General features: G+C 43.2%; 1 protein-coding gene across 1 annotated transcript; it reads left to right on the forward strand.

Moving 5' to 3' along the window:
• The first annotated feature begins 1,088 nt into the window (after positions 1–1,088).
• Positions 1,089–15,985, forward strand: Vha13 (V-type proton ATPase subunit Vha13). The gene is made up of 3 exons (XM_084602611.1): positions 1,089–1,304; positions 5,185–5,285; positions 15,675–15,985. Exons 1-3 carry the CDS (start codon positions 1,223–1,225, stop codon positions 15,846–15,848), a joined length of 357 nt encoding a protein of 118 aa, XP_084458737.1. The 5' UTR covers positions 1,089–1,222; the 3' UTR covers positions 15,849–15,985.
• The last annotated feature ends 3,896 nt before the right edge of the window (positions 15,986–19,881 follow it).

Here is a 19,881-nt window from a genome sequence, read left to right on the forward strand (position 1 = left end):
ACACGGAGGTAAAAAATTAAAAGGGGTGCAGGTGCTTTATTATTTAATTTTTTTTCACCTATCTCATCCTGCGCACATCTTCTCCTTGTGGTGTTGCAAAGACCAAAAAGACGTTCGAAAATGTGAAATCACCAGTCTGCTGTAAAAATTTGTTCGCATATTTCTGAACAATAAAAATACTCTGACAGTAGTTTTCTCAGTAAGAGCCACGTACACGTACTCGCGCGTTCCGCGTCAGGCAATCCCATGACCCCGATTTCCTTTGGCGCGGTCACTGAACTGTGAAATGATGATCGGATCTGCAAATCAGACTAGTGAATCGAGTATGTTATGGGGCTGACTGAAATCCCTATCATCATTCAGCCACTGCAATGCCTACATACAGCACGTTGCACAATTACCGGCGCGCCGTAGAATGCCTCTCCCAGATAAATCGCGAAATCCTCGAAGCTGATTCAATTTAATCAGATTCAATCAGAAGTAGTCGGATATGTTACCATGCATCGTATGCGGCGGCGCCGATTAGAGCAAGTACCCCAAACAAATTTGCTATTAAAGAATATTAACGACAAAATGCAATTTCTGTGCGAAATTTGAGCTGCGACGATTTCGAGGTTTATCTGGGAGAGGCATTCTGCAGCGCGTCGGTAATTGTGCAACGAGCTGTATATTAATTCATCTTTTCATGCCTCTTCTCACCACATCATCACCCATCACTCTCCTCTTCCCTTTCCTTAGCGCAAATCTTTCAAGACAACTTTTCTGCCCTTGCAAACAATAAACTCATCTAAATAGTCACATATAGATGAAGGTAAGAGAAACTATGGTGTCCGTTTACTCCACATAAACTGTTCCGAAGCGAAAACTGTTCTTTGAAAGCCCGCGCAACTGTCTGACAGGTCGGCCTCAGTGGCGACCATTTGGTGGCGACAACCATATCTTAAAAATATTAATAATTTACAAACATAATAAAATAATAATTTAAAGCAATGTGCTACTAAAAATAGACACCTTTTTCGAGCAAGAAATAGCTAAATTAAATAATATATTAACTCATAGCTTGGTCAGCTTGAGCAGGCCGCCTTGGGCCGCATTGTAAACTGTTACAAATGCACGAAGTCACCTGACTGCGGCCTGCTTTCGGGAAGGAGCGCGGCGGTCTTGTGACTGATTCTAGTCAATTTTTCTTGGCGCCGCTCTGTGACCCTGCGCTAACCCGAGCATGACCAGCCAAAGCCAGGGAGTCCAGCAGCTCCTCGCCGCCGAGAAGAAGGCCTCCGAGAGGGTCGCCGAGGCCCGAAAACGTAAGTTCGAACACGACGCTCGGGGAGGACACTCACGTGAGGGGTTCGTCTGTCGGTTCGGTTTATCACCTGTGGCTAGCTTTGGTTCCTGCTGCTCACTTTTCGTATTGCTGAAGTTCCTCATTCATCTTTGGAAACCTTTACGGCGCACTGTAACACATTTTGCCGCCTTGAGCCTTGGCGATATGCAGCGATCGTCGCTCATTGTAGATGTGAAACGATGTTTCCTATAAATATCGCTTTCCCTTTGGTATTTTAAACCTAGCACTTTTGCATTTGCCTTTTATTACCTTCCAAATGCGTTGCAGTGAACACATTTGACGCTTTTTATTTTTTTATTTTTGTTGGTGGGCGTTCCCAGTCAGCGGCGGGAAAAGAAAAAAAAAGACTGTTTCCTCGATATTTCCTTTTTGTGTAGTTTAGAGATCTTAAATGCTTGAAACAAGGCCGGATCCGGCACCGGTATTAATCTTTGGACTACGCTTACCAGGTTTGTTCTGTCTACGACGGTTTCGCCTTGCTCTGGATTTGTTGCACGAAGTGCCCAGGAGTTTGTGGAACTCCGAGCAACTCCGAAAAGAACTGACCCTGCAGGTAGTAAACTCTGATAGGAGCCGAAAGTGGATCCTAATTGCGTGCGGGCCTGCGCTGCCCATTCCCAGGATCATCTGTTCGGGTGAGGGGACCGAAGGGGAGGTCGATAGGCGTTCACTTTCGGATAGGACTTTACCTACCGTTTCAACATTACACTAGTATCGCGATGAAAACGGTGTAGTATTGAAAAACCGTGGGTTGCCGTTGGCTGCGACGGAACTTCGTGACTCCATGTTGTTTTTTACAGGGACTGCAGGGTCTAAAGGAGTAAGGATATATTGTTAACTTTGTTAAGAAATGACAGGTTCTTTGGTATAGGCTCGAAACACACTAGGAAGTCTCCGCAGCCAGTGCGCATTACTTTCTTGACACTTCTGACTTGAGTTTTTGGTGAGCTGGTGCTTCCGCTTTGCGACATCATTTATAAAACTTGTAGAGGCTGCAAGTGACTGTGAAGCTGAGGTGGCAGAGTTCAGTTTTTGCTGCGCTGTGGAGCATATTTCACGACATTCTAGGCAGTCCCCGCAGCATTTATTTCTTAGCTCTTGCTGCATGCACTTGTACAAAAATAGAGGATCTCTTAGATGTCTCTTAAGAGGAGAACGGCGAAAGCCTGCCTTCCTCTCCCATCATTTGCCTCTTTCCCTAGTTTCCAGTCGGTTGCGGTCATTCAAGTTGCCGTTTGACATATTCATTTCGTAGTCATGCCTAGTCATTGTAATCATTACCACTCTCATAGCTAAGCATATTTACTCATTTCCAGTCAGCTGCAGTCATTACGTCGTTTGTCATATTGGTCGTTCTGTAGTCATTATGAGTCATGCGTAGTCATTGTAGTCATTACTACTCATAGCTAAGCATATTCAGAGAGCACTGTGTAATCTACACTGCAGAAGTGCGAAAAATCTGAGCGTTGCTGCTGTACACTGTGCATCACATTTGCTCTCATTATTATCAACTAAATGCACTGTTATCATTGCTACAGTCATCATTGTCATTATCACTAATTGCAGTGTCATTGTCATCGCTACTATCAACCTCATGGTAGACAAAGAGAATTATAGTGTGCATTTCACAATCCCGGGCGTGGCGCAGTTGGTTAAAGCGCCCGGCTGGGGATCTGACGGATGGAGGTTCGATTCATACATTTTTCTGCACATCCGCTATTACCAGGTGACACATCAGCGCACTGGCCCGATGCACAGATCCTGCGCACAACTCTCGCTCACAATCTCAAAATGATGCCAACCTGAAATTTCATCTTGTGCAGGGAATAACGTGCAGGGAATAAGGCATAGCAACTTAATTTTTTCAAGTTTGCAGCAACTCCTTTTTGCATTCTTCAGCACTGATTGAAACATCATGCACGCATCCGTCGATGCAGCTCATTCTTAGTTCTTACAGGAGGTCAAGGGAATAGTTAGGTGTGGTAACTCTCCCCCACGTTATCACACTGCATGTAACCAATAACTGCTGCTCGTTGTTTATCAATGTGACGATCGCGGCTACTTAATTGCTTACATTGAAGTAAGCTTTCAAGATACTTGATGCGTTGCGGCTCATATTGGTATTCGCTTCACCATGGAAAGCTAGTCATGCACGGTCATATACTGGCAAGTGTCAAAATGTGATTGCAGGCCTCTGTTTCTTTACAGATGTGATCCATTGCTACACCTCTGCGAACTGTACCGTATTTACTCTAATTTAAGCACCCACTTTCTTTTTCTCAATCGCGATGGCCAATCTAAGGGGTGGTGCTTAGGCTTGAAAAATCAAAAATGATTCCTCCCACTTCTTTTTGCTGCTATATCTCGGTGAGACGGGCACAAGAAATAATTTATTTGGCAAACAAAGTTGGCAAACATATTTAACAAACACTGTTAAAGTTCGCTTAAACTTTAAGCTGTTGGCCGTCCTCTACAAACTCGTTCCAACTTCCGTTACGGCTCTCAAACGACTGGCGCCAAACCAAGCAATGTGCGCCCACGATGCCTGTAAAACTTGTCAAGCGCCGCCAATACCAGGCGTTTGTGACACCATACTGATGGTTATCGGGGTCACCTTCAGCCATTTTTGTTGTTTTATGTCGCCATCTGTCATGTAATATCTTGACAGCAACACATGAATCCCGAGCAGCGCCACCTCGAGACTCTGTTAGCTGCCGTTCGATGACAGAGTGAGTAAGCACGCTTGGTGACCTTGGATATGCGCACTTGTTCGTAAAAACAAAAGGGGGGGGGGGGGGGGCTTTTTTACTTTTCTTTCAAGAATGTTTTTGCAAGACTTGGGAGGGTGTTCAGAATCAGCGGGTGCTTAGATTCACAAAAATGTGGTATATTGCGACAAATAAAGTACAGTTCTAGTGCACGAATTTTTTTTTTTTCACGATGAAGCTACTTCAGTCGATCATAATTCTTCAGAAGTGCGGCAGATAAGCATCGCACATGTTACTATACTTAGCATATGAAATGTAATAGTAGTAAATGGTTTTATTGAATAAAAAAAAATAATAATAATAAGGGAAGGAAAAGATTTTTGCCTGCCCCAGTATCTGCTATCAAAATGAACTGAAACATCTGAACTGGGGCGGCGGAAATAAAGGGATACATGAAATACGCAGGAATCCATTTGGATGTTGACGCAAGGTCATTTCACTTCGCTATCATATTTCGCCTCTAGTAGAGATGCTTGATCGCAGCTGAATCATATTTGTGTATGTAATTTGCTCTGCAGAGATGCCGCACTTAGCAGTTTCCCATAGAAAAAAGAGCTCATGACAAATTTTAAACCTATGCATAGCGATGCTATGGTCTCCATAATGCAGCAACAGTGCTGCTCGTAACCAAGTTGACAGGCAGGTGTTACAGTAGGGTTGCACTTTTAATCAAATTTCTATAGACAGTAGTTGTTCAGAGCAGTAAGCCTGAGATAAAAATGCTATGCACAAAAGAGAAAGCTTGTAACCTGCCGGCCAACTCGACCATGCTGTGGAGACTAGTCTGCTCCGTCCTGCTATACGCTTGCTCATTTTAAGACCAGGTGGCACTCTGTGTCTGATTTTATTCCTGCCTCCTGGGCAATGCTTCTTCCCTACAGGCTGTAAAATAAACATTTAAATCAGGCTAGTCTACTATCTTGATACCCTTAGGATCTTTCAGCTGCCAAAAAGCAGACAATGTTACTATTTTCTGTCTGCCCATAAATATTTTTCTTCTCATGTTTAACGGCAATATTGATGGTTGCCAATATGATAGATTGTACCGGCTGAATTTCGGATACTTTGCAGGTAAGGCCAAACGCCTGAAGCAAGCCAAGGATGAAGCTGAAGTGGAGATCAGCAAATTCAAGGCTGAAAAGGAACGCCAGTTTAAGGAGTATGAGGCCAGAGTAAGTTTCTAAAGTGTACTTTCCAGGGTGGCATTTAAAGTCATCCTTTCACAAAGCTCTTTGGAGCATGCACATATCCTCAATTAATGGTAGTGGGTACAAAAAAAAAAAAAAATTTGGGACTGAAACCCCTTTCCATCAAGATACTTTGTTGGGCGAGTTGGTACTTATTCATTATTAATATAAACAGCGGGAACACGAAGACAAAGGACAAGATAAAAGAAAGCCACAGTACAAGCGCTGACTCACAACTATGCCTAAGCCCTTTTTTTCCAAGGCCCAGAAAAAACAAACATGAAGAAAACGAAACAGTCACGTGAAAGAACCCCTGGGTTCACCTGCCGCACAAAAAATCGCTTAAATAAGACACCTCTTTGCTTGAAAGAGCAAGAGAAGTCTTGCTGACACACTTATTGTCCGTTGAAATAAAATATGATTCCACTATCTCTCTCGTCATCTTCTCTTTGTGGCGATACAAAATCCTAACCTTGTCAAACTTAGGAGTGCACTTCTTCTTCTCCTTCTTCATTATTTCACATGATTGGCAATGTGATACCAGAAACGTTTTGTCCTTTTCTCTTTCCAACCCTTTCCATCAGTTCTACTTTGACAGCATTTAGTTACCTGTGTGCATTTAAAAAATTTAAAGCCATCAAGGAGATCAGAACATCAGAGGTCAGGGATCAGGGAAAACCTAAGGGAGGTGATGAATCAGAATTTCACCTTGGCCGCATATGCATTCAGGTAATTAGTTCCCAATTTTAACATGTTCAGTACTTCAGCTTGGTGTAACTGTCAAAGATTTGAACTCCATAGTATAATTTTTTGTGAAATTTTTAGTAGACAGCAGACTCACTCATGCAGTTTTCACCAGTGAGAACATGGCAATTATTGCAAGTTACAGCCTCTTCGGTATACCAGGAGAGGCTGCTGATGTTAAGTTGAGCTTGTTGGCACAAGTTCAAATCATGTACCATTTTAATTGATTGTAGCAACAAATATTTGTCGATGTTTGTTTCGCAAGACGTTAAATGGCATATCAAACAGTGTGGCAGTTTGCATGCATTTCCTTTTGCAATGTGTGCTAGCTTTCTTACTTGTGTCTTGACCTTGGTGTTGCTTCTTACTTGTGTCTTGACCTTGGTGTTGCTTATTTGCATAGTACTATCGTGTGGCATATCGAGGCGTCTCTCTTGGAACTTTGCTTGGCTCTAGTTAGTGCTTGTTCACACACAAAAAGGCCTTCTGTGTAACCCCTAAATCATCTCACATAACTTTATTTCTTCTTGAGGTCAATGTTTGGTGTCTTATGGTTACTGAGCACTTTTTTTTTAGTGTTCGTGCACTGTGTCAGTAAAAAGGCCATACAGTACTCTGTGTATGGCGGTCAATAAACATATTGCATGCATTTTATTCTTCAGGTTTGTAATATCTTGGCATGGCCTTCTGAGAAGCACATGAACATCGGGCTTCAACAGAAACTGGTGTTCTATTTCTTTTCTTTCTTTATCTTTTGTGCTGCTGAAGATAACTTTTGCCGGTCTAACTGGCAGCTGGAGTTAATATTTTCTTAGCAAGAAGATCAAGTTTTCGGATATGTGGCTTCTTTGCTGTTCCAAAACTGTGCTAGTCCAGACTGAAAAAGGGGTTGATTTCGTGGCCAAGTAGTCGGTGAGCATGTCTCACTTACCATGTGCCTTTCACGGCGCCAGCAAAACATCTCCACTGCATTATCTGGGTCCAGAAACAAGAGGCAACTCGGGCACCTCTATTAGCTTGACTAGATGATACGTTGCGATTCCGCCTAGGCTATGTCGAGGATAAGAGTGAGCCGCAATGGAGATGCATGAGAGGCAACTGCATGGTGCTATTCTTGAAATGGATACCAAGTGCAGTGCCTGTCGAAGCTAGAGATGTGAAAGTCAAAACTCAGTAGGCCACAAGTGACTTTTTCGTTCGGTCACGATGGCTAGCATATATCGGTTCTCGGCGATGGTGTGTAGAGAAGGGGATCGACGTTAGGAGAGAACTCGGGCGCTCTCACACGAGGTGAATGCTGGAAAACTCACTGCTGTGCATTCAAAGTGTCTAACACACCACTGCCGTATTCCTGCTTCCACAGAATTTATTTGTACTCTGGGCTAGCAAGGTCAGCCTAGCCCGCCCGAGACAAATGTGCCTGGCCCAGGCCTGACCCTAGGCCGAGGCAGAAAGTTACCAAACAGCCGAAGCTCGTACACAGCTCTGCCCAATCTTTTTGCTGTGAGACATTGAGATTCTTTGATTAGGGAAATAAGCAGTGAAGTGATGGTCGTAAATTTAGGTCTTCGTTGTTTTGTTGTTTTTCTAGTTTTTGAGTTCTCTGTGAAATTTAGTATTATGTATGCTAGCGTTTTGCAAGTGCTAATTGTTGGCACACACCCTATCCCTTCTCCCGTCACTAGTGGAAGCCTCCGCAGGGTAGTAAGGCAGTTACAGGGTCTCTCTTGAAAATGCGCAGCAGCTCGAAGAGCATCGGAGGCAAGTGAGAGGATAAGAATTTGATGCAGCTTTTGTTCTGTTGCCTGAAAAGTGTCATGCAGAGAATAACAATGATTGAACCCTCAGCAGTTAAGTGTAGGTGCCTTGCTGAAGTACTGTTAGAAAATCCACCGATTTCTTCTCAATAGCCCATCAGCTGTTCCCAGCAGCATTCGGAATTTCGAAATGGAGGTTCATGGGGGGAAAAAAAATTGCGAGTTCAACCTTGTGTTTCTGATGCCCACACAAAGGAGAATGATTGGGAGGATCGGGTTTTGCTTCTAAATGAAGGGTAGTGCTCGTACATGCCACTTGGTAGACCACTTAAAATATATTCGTTCAGCTTGTCCTTGCATCTCTGAGTTAGCCCCATGGTATGGCTGCCTGTATGAATCCTTGCATTACTAGGCCTATATTGCTTCCTACCTCCTCTGATTTTACTCAGTTTTTCACCTTACATTCTTCACAACTTTCTGGACCTTTGTGTCGAATTTCTCAGTGGTGTGATGTTTTTTTTTCAGTGTAAATGGATTTTAAACTTTCCAGCTTTGTAGCCTCAGTGCGGGGGAGGCTTTTACCAAGTAACCTTGCGTGTCCGACGTCATTGGACGCATGTTCGCTGACATTGGCTGTGCTTTTGCAGAAGGAGAAATTTTGAACTTGTTTTTAGTGTTATGGGACAAGTAATGATCCAAGCTCTCGCTAAGATTCACTACTTTAGCCAAATAATGTGAACAGGGCAGGTTTCATGACAGTATCCATGACATCATAGGTTGGCCTGTCTTGATTTTTTCTTTTGCTTGAAGCCCGGTTTTGGTTTCCTGGTTTTTGCTCCTTCAAAACTTGGTATACTGAATCTTTTTATACTGGAGAGAGGGGACTTCAAGGAACTGTATTTGATTATCAACTCAGATGTTGAAAAAGTGTCCGGAGTTGTGTAATTATGTCAAATATTTGAACTCCATGGCAATTTTCTGCGTGATTTTTAGCCACATGTATCTGTGAATTAAAAGAACTTGTAGACAGGCTAGATGGTTTTCATCTTCAGAAGACACTTTAGCATAAACCAAATACACACACAGGATACAAAGTAGGACACAAGACTGTTGCTAACTACATCTACATGTAGATGTAGACATCTAACTACATCTGAAGAAAAATCAAGAATATAACGAAGAACACTCATGCGCAGGCCGAACAAACAACGCCCCTTCAAGAACTGCTCTAGATAAGCCATCTCTGCTTCAATATGAGCTGCAAGTTCTCTATGTTAGACTAATTGTAAAGAACTTGTAAATGCTGGTCACAAAGTGATGTGGTACAATAGTGTGGGCAATGTCTTGCGTAATGCAAAAATCGTGTTTTCAGGCATCGGAAGTGAAAATTGCTTGCATACTTATTGTTGCGCCGATGCTGCTTTTTGTTTTCTTCTATTTATTCTCAATCTGATCCGCACTGTGGTCAGTTCTTGCTGCACATATGGAATGTTAGTGGTTTCGGAAGTGAGAAATTCTGGCAGCTGTTTGTCAAGCGAAAAAAAGAAAAAGAAAAGAAATTTATTTGGTATTTCCTGGGATTAGGCGCTGATATAGCAACTTGCTACTTGACCGCACAGTTCCTGGGACGCAGTGACAGCTTACGCCTGATATAAAAGCGGCGGTGCGCGCTCGTATGCCAGTCTGAAGCAAACATTGCAAGGCTTTAGCGTAATGTGCTCTAGCGTGAAAGAGTTCGTAAACCTGCCACATTGTACACCTAAGGATTCATCTTTTACCTCAAAGTAGTGCAGACATTTTCACTTGCACTGGTCTTGGAGCTGAGGTCTAATTTGCGAGAATTTGAAATAAACCAGACAGTGTATTAGACATGACATTTGAGAAACAGCAGAGAGAACAATGCATACTTTAAAACTGCAGTAAGTGCATTTATACATAAATTTGTCTAAAATTCTTGCTCTTCTCACTAAAACTCATGAGAACTGGCAAATATTAAACGCTTAGAGACTTTGTTGCATTATTGCTACTTACTCAGAAGCAAGCAAATGGCAAGGTTATAGGTGGCATCCAATCTCATTGAGCTCCAAGCATGCTGGTTATTTCAGACTTACTGGTTGATCAGCACGTGCATATAGTGCTATGCTTGAAATGTGGCATGTCCAAGCTCAAATTGGGCTCTTCATGCATTTTATGAGCGCTAATGAAGTCATAGTAAAGGTCAGCATGATCTGCATACATTATTATGTTCATGTTAACATTTTGTGAGTGGAGAAAAAAAAAAAAAGGGTGAAAAAGCATTTCAAGTGCACCCGTTTCAGCAGAGCTAAGTTTGCGCCAAAGGTTAGGATGTCTCATTCGCTCGCTGAAAGTTTGCCAGTGGTTCCTGTTATAAGGCAGCTGCTGCATGAATCTTTGATATTGTTACGGGAATGGGTTTATTGTTTACAGAATAGGCAGGAAATGTGTGAGACCAGGAAGAGTCGGTCAGGCTTGTCACAGTCCCAGTCCTCGCGCTCCCACCTTTTTCTTCTCTTCGTGTGCAACGCTGTGCTGCATAGCGTAATTAGTGTAATAGTTGTTCGTTGTGCATATGAAGCTAGTCTTCGAGTGAGTCGGCAAGATGTGATAGCAGCGCTTCATTCATGCCATGCGAGCCGGCTGCATCTTCTGTGAGCACCGATTCATCGATGTCACTTTAGCGATAGCATAAGTTACGCCAGTCAACCAACTTAGGACAACGAAGGGTCCGGAGTACCACCACAAGAACTTTGATACAGTCTGCGCCATAGCAATGGTGTCCAAAGCCATTACAATGCAGTCCAAAGCCATAATAAATGCTTTTTATAACACCTCTAAACCACCAGTACCTTCAGAACATAAAACCAATGCAGCATCTCATCAAGGCAAGGAGAGCCTGTAACCATTTTTCTGTTGTGTACTTTGTGCTCAGATCTCAGCCAAGCAGGAACTGTCAGCCTATGTACAGTAAAGATGTCTCCAGTGGTTGGCATTTCAGCTTTTGATGCATATGTACAGAATGTGCTGATGTACAACTTACACATTGTATGCAGTATGTTAAAGGTAGCATTAGGTAAGGTTGTGATGTAATTAAGGGCCCAGGATCAGCCTACCTTTGCTCGGAGACAGGCGAAGAGTTCTATTTACCTGTCAGTCCGCAGCGACGCCAGATCTGGTGTTGTGCATGCTGCGAAGATGTGGCTGTGGGTGTGGTTTGGATGCATGGAGGTCCGCTCCAGAGGATTGGATCCTGGGGATGGCCACAAGGTACCAAAACCCTAATCCAGAAAGATGAAGCACCAACGAACATGTTCCTATGCTCTTTTACTTTCTCTTCTCCCTGCACTTCTTCCTTCTCCTCTTTCTCTCCTTGTGCTACCACAATTCACTGTGCTACAACAATATGCTATTCACTTCATGACAATGGTAAACTACTATGTGTCAATTTGCCCAGGTTTTCATCCCAATATTCCCAACCCAAAGAAAAAGAGGTAGTCAGGCATGAACAGCTAGGTGAAAGATGACCTTGCCTTGTGGTTCTTCTTAATGAAAATCTCAAGTCAGTGCATAATGCTAAAGCTTGCTGCATAGCTTTGCTATAGTCACAAGAAAAACAGTCTGACACAAGGTCGAAATAGGAAAATAACCATAAGCAAAACTAGCTCTTGCGACACTGTTTTATTAAACAATTGCAAAAAGGGAAAGTTTCTTGCTTGTTAATGGTAAATCCCTACTGTAGCATGGGTGAAACACTGTTCCTTGTCTTTCAAAAATCTTCATTGCACATTTTTTGTAGCAGGTAATAAACAGGTTTAAACAAGGCCTGTGAATGAGACATAGTAGGTTGTAGCAAAATGCATGGTACACTGTACAGAGCTTTAGCTTTGCCTTTTCTGGCACACACAGAAGCTTGATTCAAGTTCATTTCAGCTTAGCTACACCTTTCTTTGCCCAAATCTTATGCAGTGTCAAATTACATTTCAATACAGTTTTAGTTTTGGCATTTCCCTGTGGTGTAGCTTTAGTACCCTACTATAATTTAGTAAACTATTCCCGAGATGTTGGCACCAAAGATTTTGGAATATCTGTGGGCACAGAGCGAATCTACTATCCCTGATCCTATTGGACCCAGCAGCGCTACTAACTATACCTGTTTCTGCCTGCCTTGAAGCACCTTGCACTTCTTGAGATAGCCAATAGCCCTTACAGTGGTGATTTCATATGACAGTACATTTCTGGACCTCTTCTCCTTCAATGCTAATAGCTGTTGCCTTGCTGTTGGATAGGAAGGCATGGTGAGTCTCAAAATTGCTTCGTTAAATGTGAGCGGTTATGGATGAGGGTTGATAGAGAATAGTACCTCAGTAACTCGGAAACAGAAACGGTAGCTCAATAGGTAGCGAAGCACTGGAAATTATAAGCGATTATGTCTACTTAGGACAGGTAGTAACCGCAGATCCGAATCATGAAAGGGAAATCATTAGAAGAATAAGATCGAGATGGAGCGTATTGGGCAAGTACTCGCAGATTGGGACTAGCAGCTAACCGGTATCACTCAAGAGGAAAGTATGTATATAACAGTTGCATCGTAGCAGTACCCACCTATGGGACTGAAACATGAAGGCTATCAAAAAGAGGACAACGCAGGGAGCTATGGAGCGGAAAATGGTAGGTGTAACGTTAAGAGATAAGAAGCATGTAGAATGGGTCAGAGAAAGAATTCTAGTTTATGGCATTCTAGTCGAAATCGAGAAGAAATGGGCATGGGGAGGGCATGTAATGCAAAGAGAAAATTATGCATGGTCGTTAATGGTAACAAACTAGATTTCAACGGAAGGAAAGCATAGCAGGGAGTGGCAGAAAATTAGGTAGGCAGATGAGGTTAAGAAGTTTGCAGGGGTCAGTAGATGCAGCTAGCACAAGATGTGGTTAATTGGAGGAATATGGGAGAGGCCTTACCCTGCAGTGGGTTTAGTCTGGCTGATGGTGATGGTGTTGAAGAAAGCCTCTGTCTGCCAGCAGTTGGTTTTTCTCCTGAAGGTTATAGAAGAGACCTTAAAAACAAGAAAAACTGATGCATAAACATCACATATGGCGTATCTTGGAAATATTCAGCGCCGCATCCTATATTGAAGCATGCAATGGACCACGTGCATATTCAGCACCTAGGCTGTTAACTCTGCTTTGCTGCACAGCTGCAAATGCTGCCTTTTGTTTCAGCTGCCAGTTCTGCTACATGCTGTGCAATGAAAGGTGAAAATTAGGCTATGTTGGCCCTATTATTTTAGCTTTGTATTGTCATGACACTTTTTGTAACAGGTTGATGCAGTGGAGAATGCTTGTAAAGCCTGAGCTCCTTCTAATATGATCATCCTGTCTGTAACCCTCTTTCTTTATGCGTATAGTATTAATAAACGGGCCTGTACTATGTGCAACTGTACGAATAGGAGCACGTCTTGCTGGTAATACCTCCACAGTTCCTTCTTGCTTAAGTGATAAGTCTGCTTCATCGTGAAACGGTATTGGTAGCGGTGCCTGCGATTACAATATTTACACTCGTGATAGTGTCTAGAATCGTACAGTCGTCTCACTGGCAAAATGTTAAAAGATGGCGATGTCCATGCTCCTCGCCCTTATTTCCATGCTACCAAGACAAGCCAAATCGAACAGACTCTTTTCCAGTTACTCTAAGATTTACAGCATTGTTTGGTGACTATTGCATGTGTGTTTTCTCCTTCCTGCAAGTGCTTTGCTGCGTGCATCAGAGCGCCCGCGCGCAGCGACGATTAGCACCGTAATTATGAGCGCAAAGAGGATGCCTGAGCGCTATTGCAAGAAATCAGCGAACGCATACAGAGATGAAGCCTTTCAAGGCTTTGAGTAATAAGTGTTTCTGCTCTCACTGAGCGAGAGTTCTTTCGAACATAAGTGTTGCATCTGCTTTTTGCTATCATTCGCACGTGAACATAACGAATTTTCTCTCAGGCACATAGAGTACGATGGTCAAGTACGCATGCATAGTCAAGTCTTATTGCCCTAACCTGAATAAGTCGAGGTGCATCTTATAAACTGGAATATATGGTACTTAAACACTGCGGCCTGCAGTCAGCCAATGAAACTGAACCATGGCAGATATAGTTGCGCTTTTTCGGTTCTCACTTCATGTGTATGTTCAAATAGGGCGCAGTCATATCACCCTTCACAGTGTCACTCAAGCACTGGATTGAGTGCAGCAAATTTGGGCCCGTATGCAGAGCTTGCGTCATTTTCAGAAGTGTCACTTTAGCTGCTGTTGTCCTTATCTGGTTGGTAGAAACGCCAAAACTGGAAGTGGTGGCAACCAATCAGAGGACTCGAAGTGAGGGCGAAAACGATGCAAACTTGGAATACGGGCTCTCGTCACCATTATACTTCCCATTCATCTCGGGCATGTTAGTCCACCTCACGAAGATCAAAATCTTTCCTACAGCTGGCCATGTGCTAATGTAAGCATATGTAAACAAAGCAGTCAGCCAATCTTTCCTGTGCTGTTGCCTCATCGAAGGCAGCTATCATTCTAGTAGATACTGCATGGTGGTTTGTCATTGATGAAAGTTGCCAATAGCATAGCACATGGTTCGAGCAGTGAAATGGGGAGTCCCAGAACTGCTGTGAGCAACTAGGCATCTGATCAGTGTGGAAACAGGAAAACAATGGCTGAGGTAATTGACACCTGTTGTTCTCTGGTTTCTTTACTAAAAAGATAACAGCAGTGCTTCGGAATTATTCCTCCCAATGTTCAGAACTGAAATATAGAAGAGCATTGTGGGGTTACTGTTGGGGAAGTTGTTTATTATTGGGGTGATGGAAATTACCTTTGGTTTTCAATTCTTTTCTTTATCACATTTATCGAACCATTACCTTCCCTTTATACTATATCTGACGTGCTGTTTCACTTGTTTACTTTGGCAGACTTTTTTTTTTTGGTCCGAGGGCTTTCCTGGTTCTGAAGTAAAACTTGTTGCTAGGCTAGTTGATCCATATTTGAAAAGTTGGTGTAAAAACAGGACGGACACAAGAGAGGTCGTCCTGTCTGCATTTCTGGTGTTCATGTTTTTGCGCTTGCTTGTATTCATGTTGTACCGGTTGTTAAGTGAAGAACCTGTTTTCTTTGCACAGAGTATTTCGACAGGAATAACAGCTCTTTGCTGAACTGTCAGAATTTGATGTTAGTCTTTTGTCACTTTTGTACCAGTCAGAGGTCACAGCCCTTTAATAGGAACGATACTTATACAATTCTATATACATACAGCCTCAGAGGTCAGATTTTATGCTAAACACATACAGGGAGATAATAATGCATTGAACCTGTGCAATTTATGCCGATTCTGTTTGAAAATAAATGGAGAACCTGTGCTAATTTTATTTCACTGTGTGCCTAACCATACTGTGCTTCACTTCCATTGCGACACTTCTGACAGCACTTTCTCTCTGTGTCCTTGTGTTCTTTCAATGCAGAAGGGCAGCTTGCTGTTATCTAATTTGTGCTTGTGCTTCTCATCTCGTACGAAACTTTAAAGACTTCAGGGGAAGTTTCGTCACCATTAGAGAAGGGAGCCAACAGCCACTGACAGTATCGTAACAAAGTCCCTCATTTTTCCTGCATTTGTTTGGTGAACAGTAAAGGTATCAGAGGACCTTATCTTGACTTCTTCAGCTTGTATTTATGAATTTACAACTTCACTTTGTCTGTGGCATGAAAACAACACAGTTGATGCACACTGAACGCATTGCGGCACATTGAAGCACATCACGGTCTCAAAAAAGTTTTGCGTCCCAGCATATTGATGCTAGGTGCCACTCTCCTCTTGTGCAGCACATGGGCTCCAAGGAGGACATTGCAGCCAAGATTGAGGCAGAGACCCGTCAGAAGATGAACGAAATGAACCAGCTGGTGGCACAGCACAAGAAGGCAGTCATCGAGAAACTGCTTACCCTGGTGTACGACATCGACCCACAGGTACACCGCAACTTCCGGCCCGCCCAGTGAGCTCAGACACTGCCTGCTGCTGGAGAGAGGATGCAAGCATTCCACCACATTCCTCCATGTGCCCTTCTCTCTCTCCCCCATCCAGGTCCGTTGCTTCTGTCTCTGTGTGTAGTAAATAAAAATGTTTGCCCCAATTAGATTGACCTGCTGCCTCTGACATTCTCAGTCTGTACAGCCAGGTGGTACATTTTAGATTTGTCTTTAAATTGTTCTCAGGGCTCCTTCATGCACATTAAGACAATTTTTTTTGTGAGGTAAAACTGCTGCTAGGGCATTTATATTGTATGCACTCTCAACTGCATTGTTTATACTGTCATGAAATCTGATGGCTGTTTTGTCATTGGTGGTGTGATGAGAGCTGCTAGTTCTAGCCAGTGTTTGTTAATGGCGAAGTCAATACTGCAGATAAGTTAGATGCATTAAAACTGATGGAGTTGCCAGATGCTTAGCATCTCTCATATTATACACAAATGCTTTGGAGCATGGCTGAGAGACAGTGCATCGTATATCTTAGTCTGCTATATGCAACCACAATTATAGTTTGCTGTGCCATAAGTGTTGACATATAAGTACGCACCTATTAGTTTTTATTTTACATATACAAAAATGACCACACACTTTAACCTGTTATGTGCAACCACTTCGAGAGTGTACTTTATTCCCTGTGCACTAGTTGTTCCTATATAATTGTGTACAATGGCCACAGAAGGCACTGAAGTATGTTCATTGGTACAAAATGTAAAATTTTACTTTAAAATTGACGTACTGCACGGATGAGCTATGTGTGCAGCAAGAAATTGCGGCAGCAAAAGTGGTAAGCTGCAAGCTGGTGTACTTGAGACAGGTGGAACATTTCTCTCTGTTCTCCAGTGCTTGGCAAGCAATATGGAGCAGGCCTACTGACCATGAGAAAGAAACATGCAAGCACGTTTTCTCTGGGCCCTATTACATGGGTATAATTATCAGTATCTACACCTGAGCCTTTGAGAGAGAGAGATATATTTTAATGGCAACAGGAGATGTCTGCCTGGTGGTAAGCCTAGCATGCTACTCCTGATGAGGGTTGAGGGATGAGGGTGACAGATTGTGGGAGGGGAAGGGGAAATAAATGAGAAAAAAAGAGAATCGGTGTCGCACACTTTCACACGCGCATAAGCACACACATGAGTTTTAAAGGGTATTGATCAACCCTGTGTCCTTGAGAAAAGTTAACTTTCATACGCACATAATCACACACAGATGAGTTTTAAAGGGTATTAATCAACCCTGTGTCCTTCAGAAAAGTTAGTAAGGCCTTGGTAGCTCGCGCAGCAGACGATCCGTCGCACCAAGGACCCAGGACATGTTCAAGGCGCAAGGCTGTTTCTTTAGGTAAGCTTAAATTATTGCGCAGTGTCCTGCGATGTGCAGTAAACCGTTGACAGGATGTTACCAAATGTTCAAAATTTTCACACACATCACATGTAGAGCACAGAGGCCTGTTCGCTATGCCTATTTTATGTAGGAAGTAGTTTGTGTATGACACATTTAGGCGGATTCTGTGTAGACAGTTTCGATGCCACCTGTTCAAATTGTGAGGAATTCGAAAGACTCAAGTGGGATCTATTCGGTGTAGAGGTCGATATTGATGGTTCGGGTCACACCGCAGAGAGCGTTGCAATCGCCACGATTCAGTTGCTACAAGTCTTGCTGCATCTCTTCGTGAGAATGGTATTGAAATTGTCCTTGTGGAATCTTTTAGTTCTTTTGCAGCGGCGTCTGCGAGGTCGTTGCCCGCGATGCTGCAGTGAGCAGGTAACCACTGTAGCACAATGCTGTGACTCAGGTCATAGGCCTCTGTGTGTAGCTCATTTATGTCAATGACGAGCTCTTCCTGAATTCTTGATGATTTAAGCAATTGTAGTGCAGCGCGACAATCGCTGAAGATAACCCATGCTGCAGGGCGTTGTTGTAGAATATATATAATTGCTTCTCTCAGAGCTGCTAACTCAGTAGCCACAGCTGAAGTGCGATGACTGAGTGTTGCCGAGATTGTGGTGTGCATTGATGGTATCCACACGCCGATGGATGAAGAAATAGCTGTGACAGAGCCATCAGTATAGATGTGGCAATGATGACTGTAGCGTGCACAGATGTGCTCAAGGGCGAAGTATTTAAGTGCGGGTCCTGGGGTGTGGGCTTTTCTTTTGATGCCAGGTATAGTTGTCGAAATTTGCCATGAAGCAAACCTCCATGGTGGGAAAGATGACAGTACTGCACGTTGATATTGCGCAGGCAGTAGATTGGAGAGTGATGTCAAGCTTTGATCTGAAAACGGGTGGGTAGGTTCACGTGCAAAGCGCAGCTGGGCGCGAAGCAGCTCCTGCGGTATCAGCACGGTTACAGATAGACGTCTGCTCTCCGCCAGAGTGCCCACTGTGGAAGTGTTTTTTGGAAGACCAAGGCACACTCTCAAAGCTTTGGCCTGCATGGCTTCAAGTAGTTTAATGCTTGACTGCGAGAGGCCTTGAAGAACAGGGAGGCTATAACGCAGAAGACCTTCACAAAGTGCTCCATAAAGCCGTAATAAGGAATCGGTAGAGCAGCCTCTTCTGGTCGTTGAGAGCATACGGAATATAGATACGTATGAAGAGAGTTTGGTCTTAAGTTGTTGAACGTGTGGTGACCATGAAAGAGACCTATCAAAGGTCACACCTAGAAATTTTAGATGGTTGACATACGGTATAGGACTGCCAGCAACTTTCTGTACATAACGGGAGAGATCACGTCGTGAAAATGAAATTGCTGCGCACTTTTCTGGAGATATAACAAGACCTCGCTTGTTTAAAAAATAATGCAATGCCAACTATTGCTTTTTGTAGCCGAGCATGCACAATGCGCCTGTTTCTTCCGGAGCACCATATGCAGATGTCATCTGCGTAGAGGGAGATTTGAACAGTAGGTGGCAAGGACCTGTCCAAACCAAGAAGAGATATATTGAAGAGGGTTGGACTTAAAATCCCTCCCTGAGGAACGCCACGAGACACATGATGTAAGGACGTGTCACCTTGATCCGTTGACATGTAAATGGTCCTATCCCGAAGATAGTCAGAAAGCCAGTTATACATTCGTCCAGCAATGCCAATTGAACGCAAGGCTTATTGAATCGCCTCGTGCGTGCCTCGTGATGCCTGAGCCTTTGATGCGGCAGTTTTAATGTATGTGAAGGCAACTAGAATACAGTGCAGCTGTATTCTATTTGGGCATTGAGTCAAAGCTTTTGTGTGAAGGGATGGGTAGAGTTTCAGGTGGGTATGTCTAGGCTGTGGGTTCATGCATGGGCCACCAAGAATGATGGTAGAGTGCAACATGAGGAGTGGTCTAGCAGCAGACTGAGTATAGGTGTAGAGAGCTGACAGCAAACTGTTCATTGCTCCTTTGCCACTTGGCTGAACAGTGCACGTGGAGTATGTGGCTATTGGAGATTCAGGCTTCAATGAAGGCCCAATGTTTTTTTCACCGCAAGACCTTTACACTGTTTCTTGCAAGGGGTGAGTAATGTCCAAATGAATTGGATGTCTGGCTGTTCTTGTTCCCTACTTTCAGTTGTAAGTTTACATGAAGCGTATACAGCTCATTCGGTAAAAAAAGCCACCGCTATTGCCTCGACATAGAATTAAGAAAAACTGTTAGTAAGAATATGCATGCAATTTTGTATAAAAAATGTGATTGTGCAGAATTCAAGGTGGTGTTTTTGCCATTTCGCTTTGCATTTGGCATCCATCTACTAGTCAATTTGGATTTGCGATAGGGATTTGAACCTCAGATAAGTGTACATTTCTTTCCCCAAAAACAAACTTATAGTATTGACAGGAAGAAAATGCAGTGTCAGTCTCTCACGTCTACTCTAAGGTGAAGCTTGAGTGTCCCCCTAATTTTTATACCTATGCTGTGTTATGTCTCCTTAAAAAGTTAAGCTCTCGATAGGAAAGGGTTGGTAATTAAGTCCAATTATTTTTGTTTAGACTACTTGGGAACATGCTTTCAGTTCTGG

The sequence above is a fragment of the Amblyomma maculatum genome, chromosome 4, assembly GCF_055883805.1.
Source record: "Amblyomma maculatum isolate TAMU_Amacu chromosome 4, ASM5588380v1, whole genome shotgun sequence".
Classification (NCBI taxonomy): Eukaryota; Metazoa; Arthropoda; class Arachnida; order Ixodida; family Ixodidae; genus Amblyomma; species Amblyomma maculatum.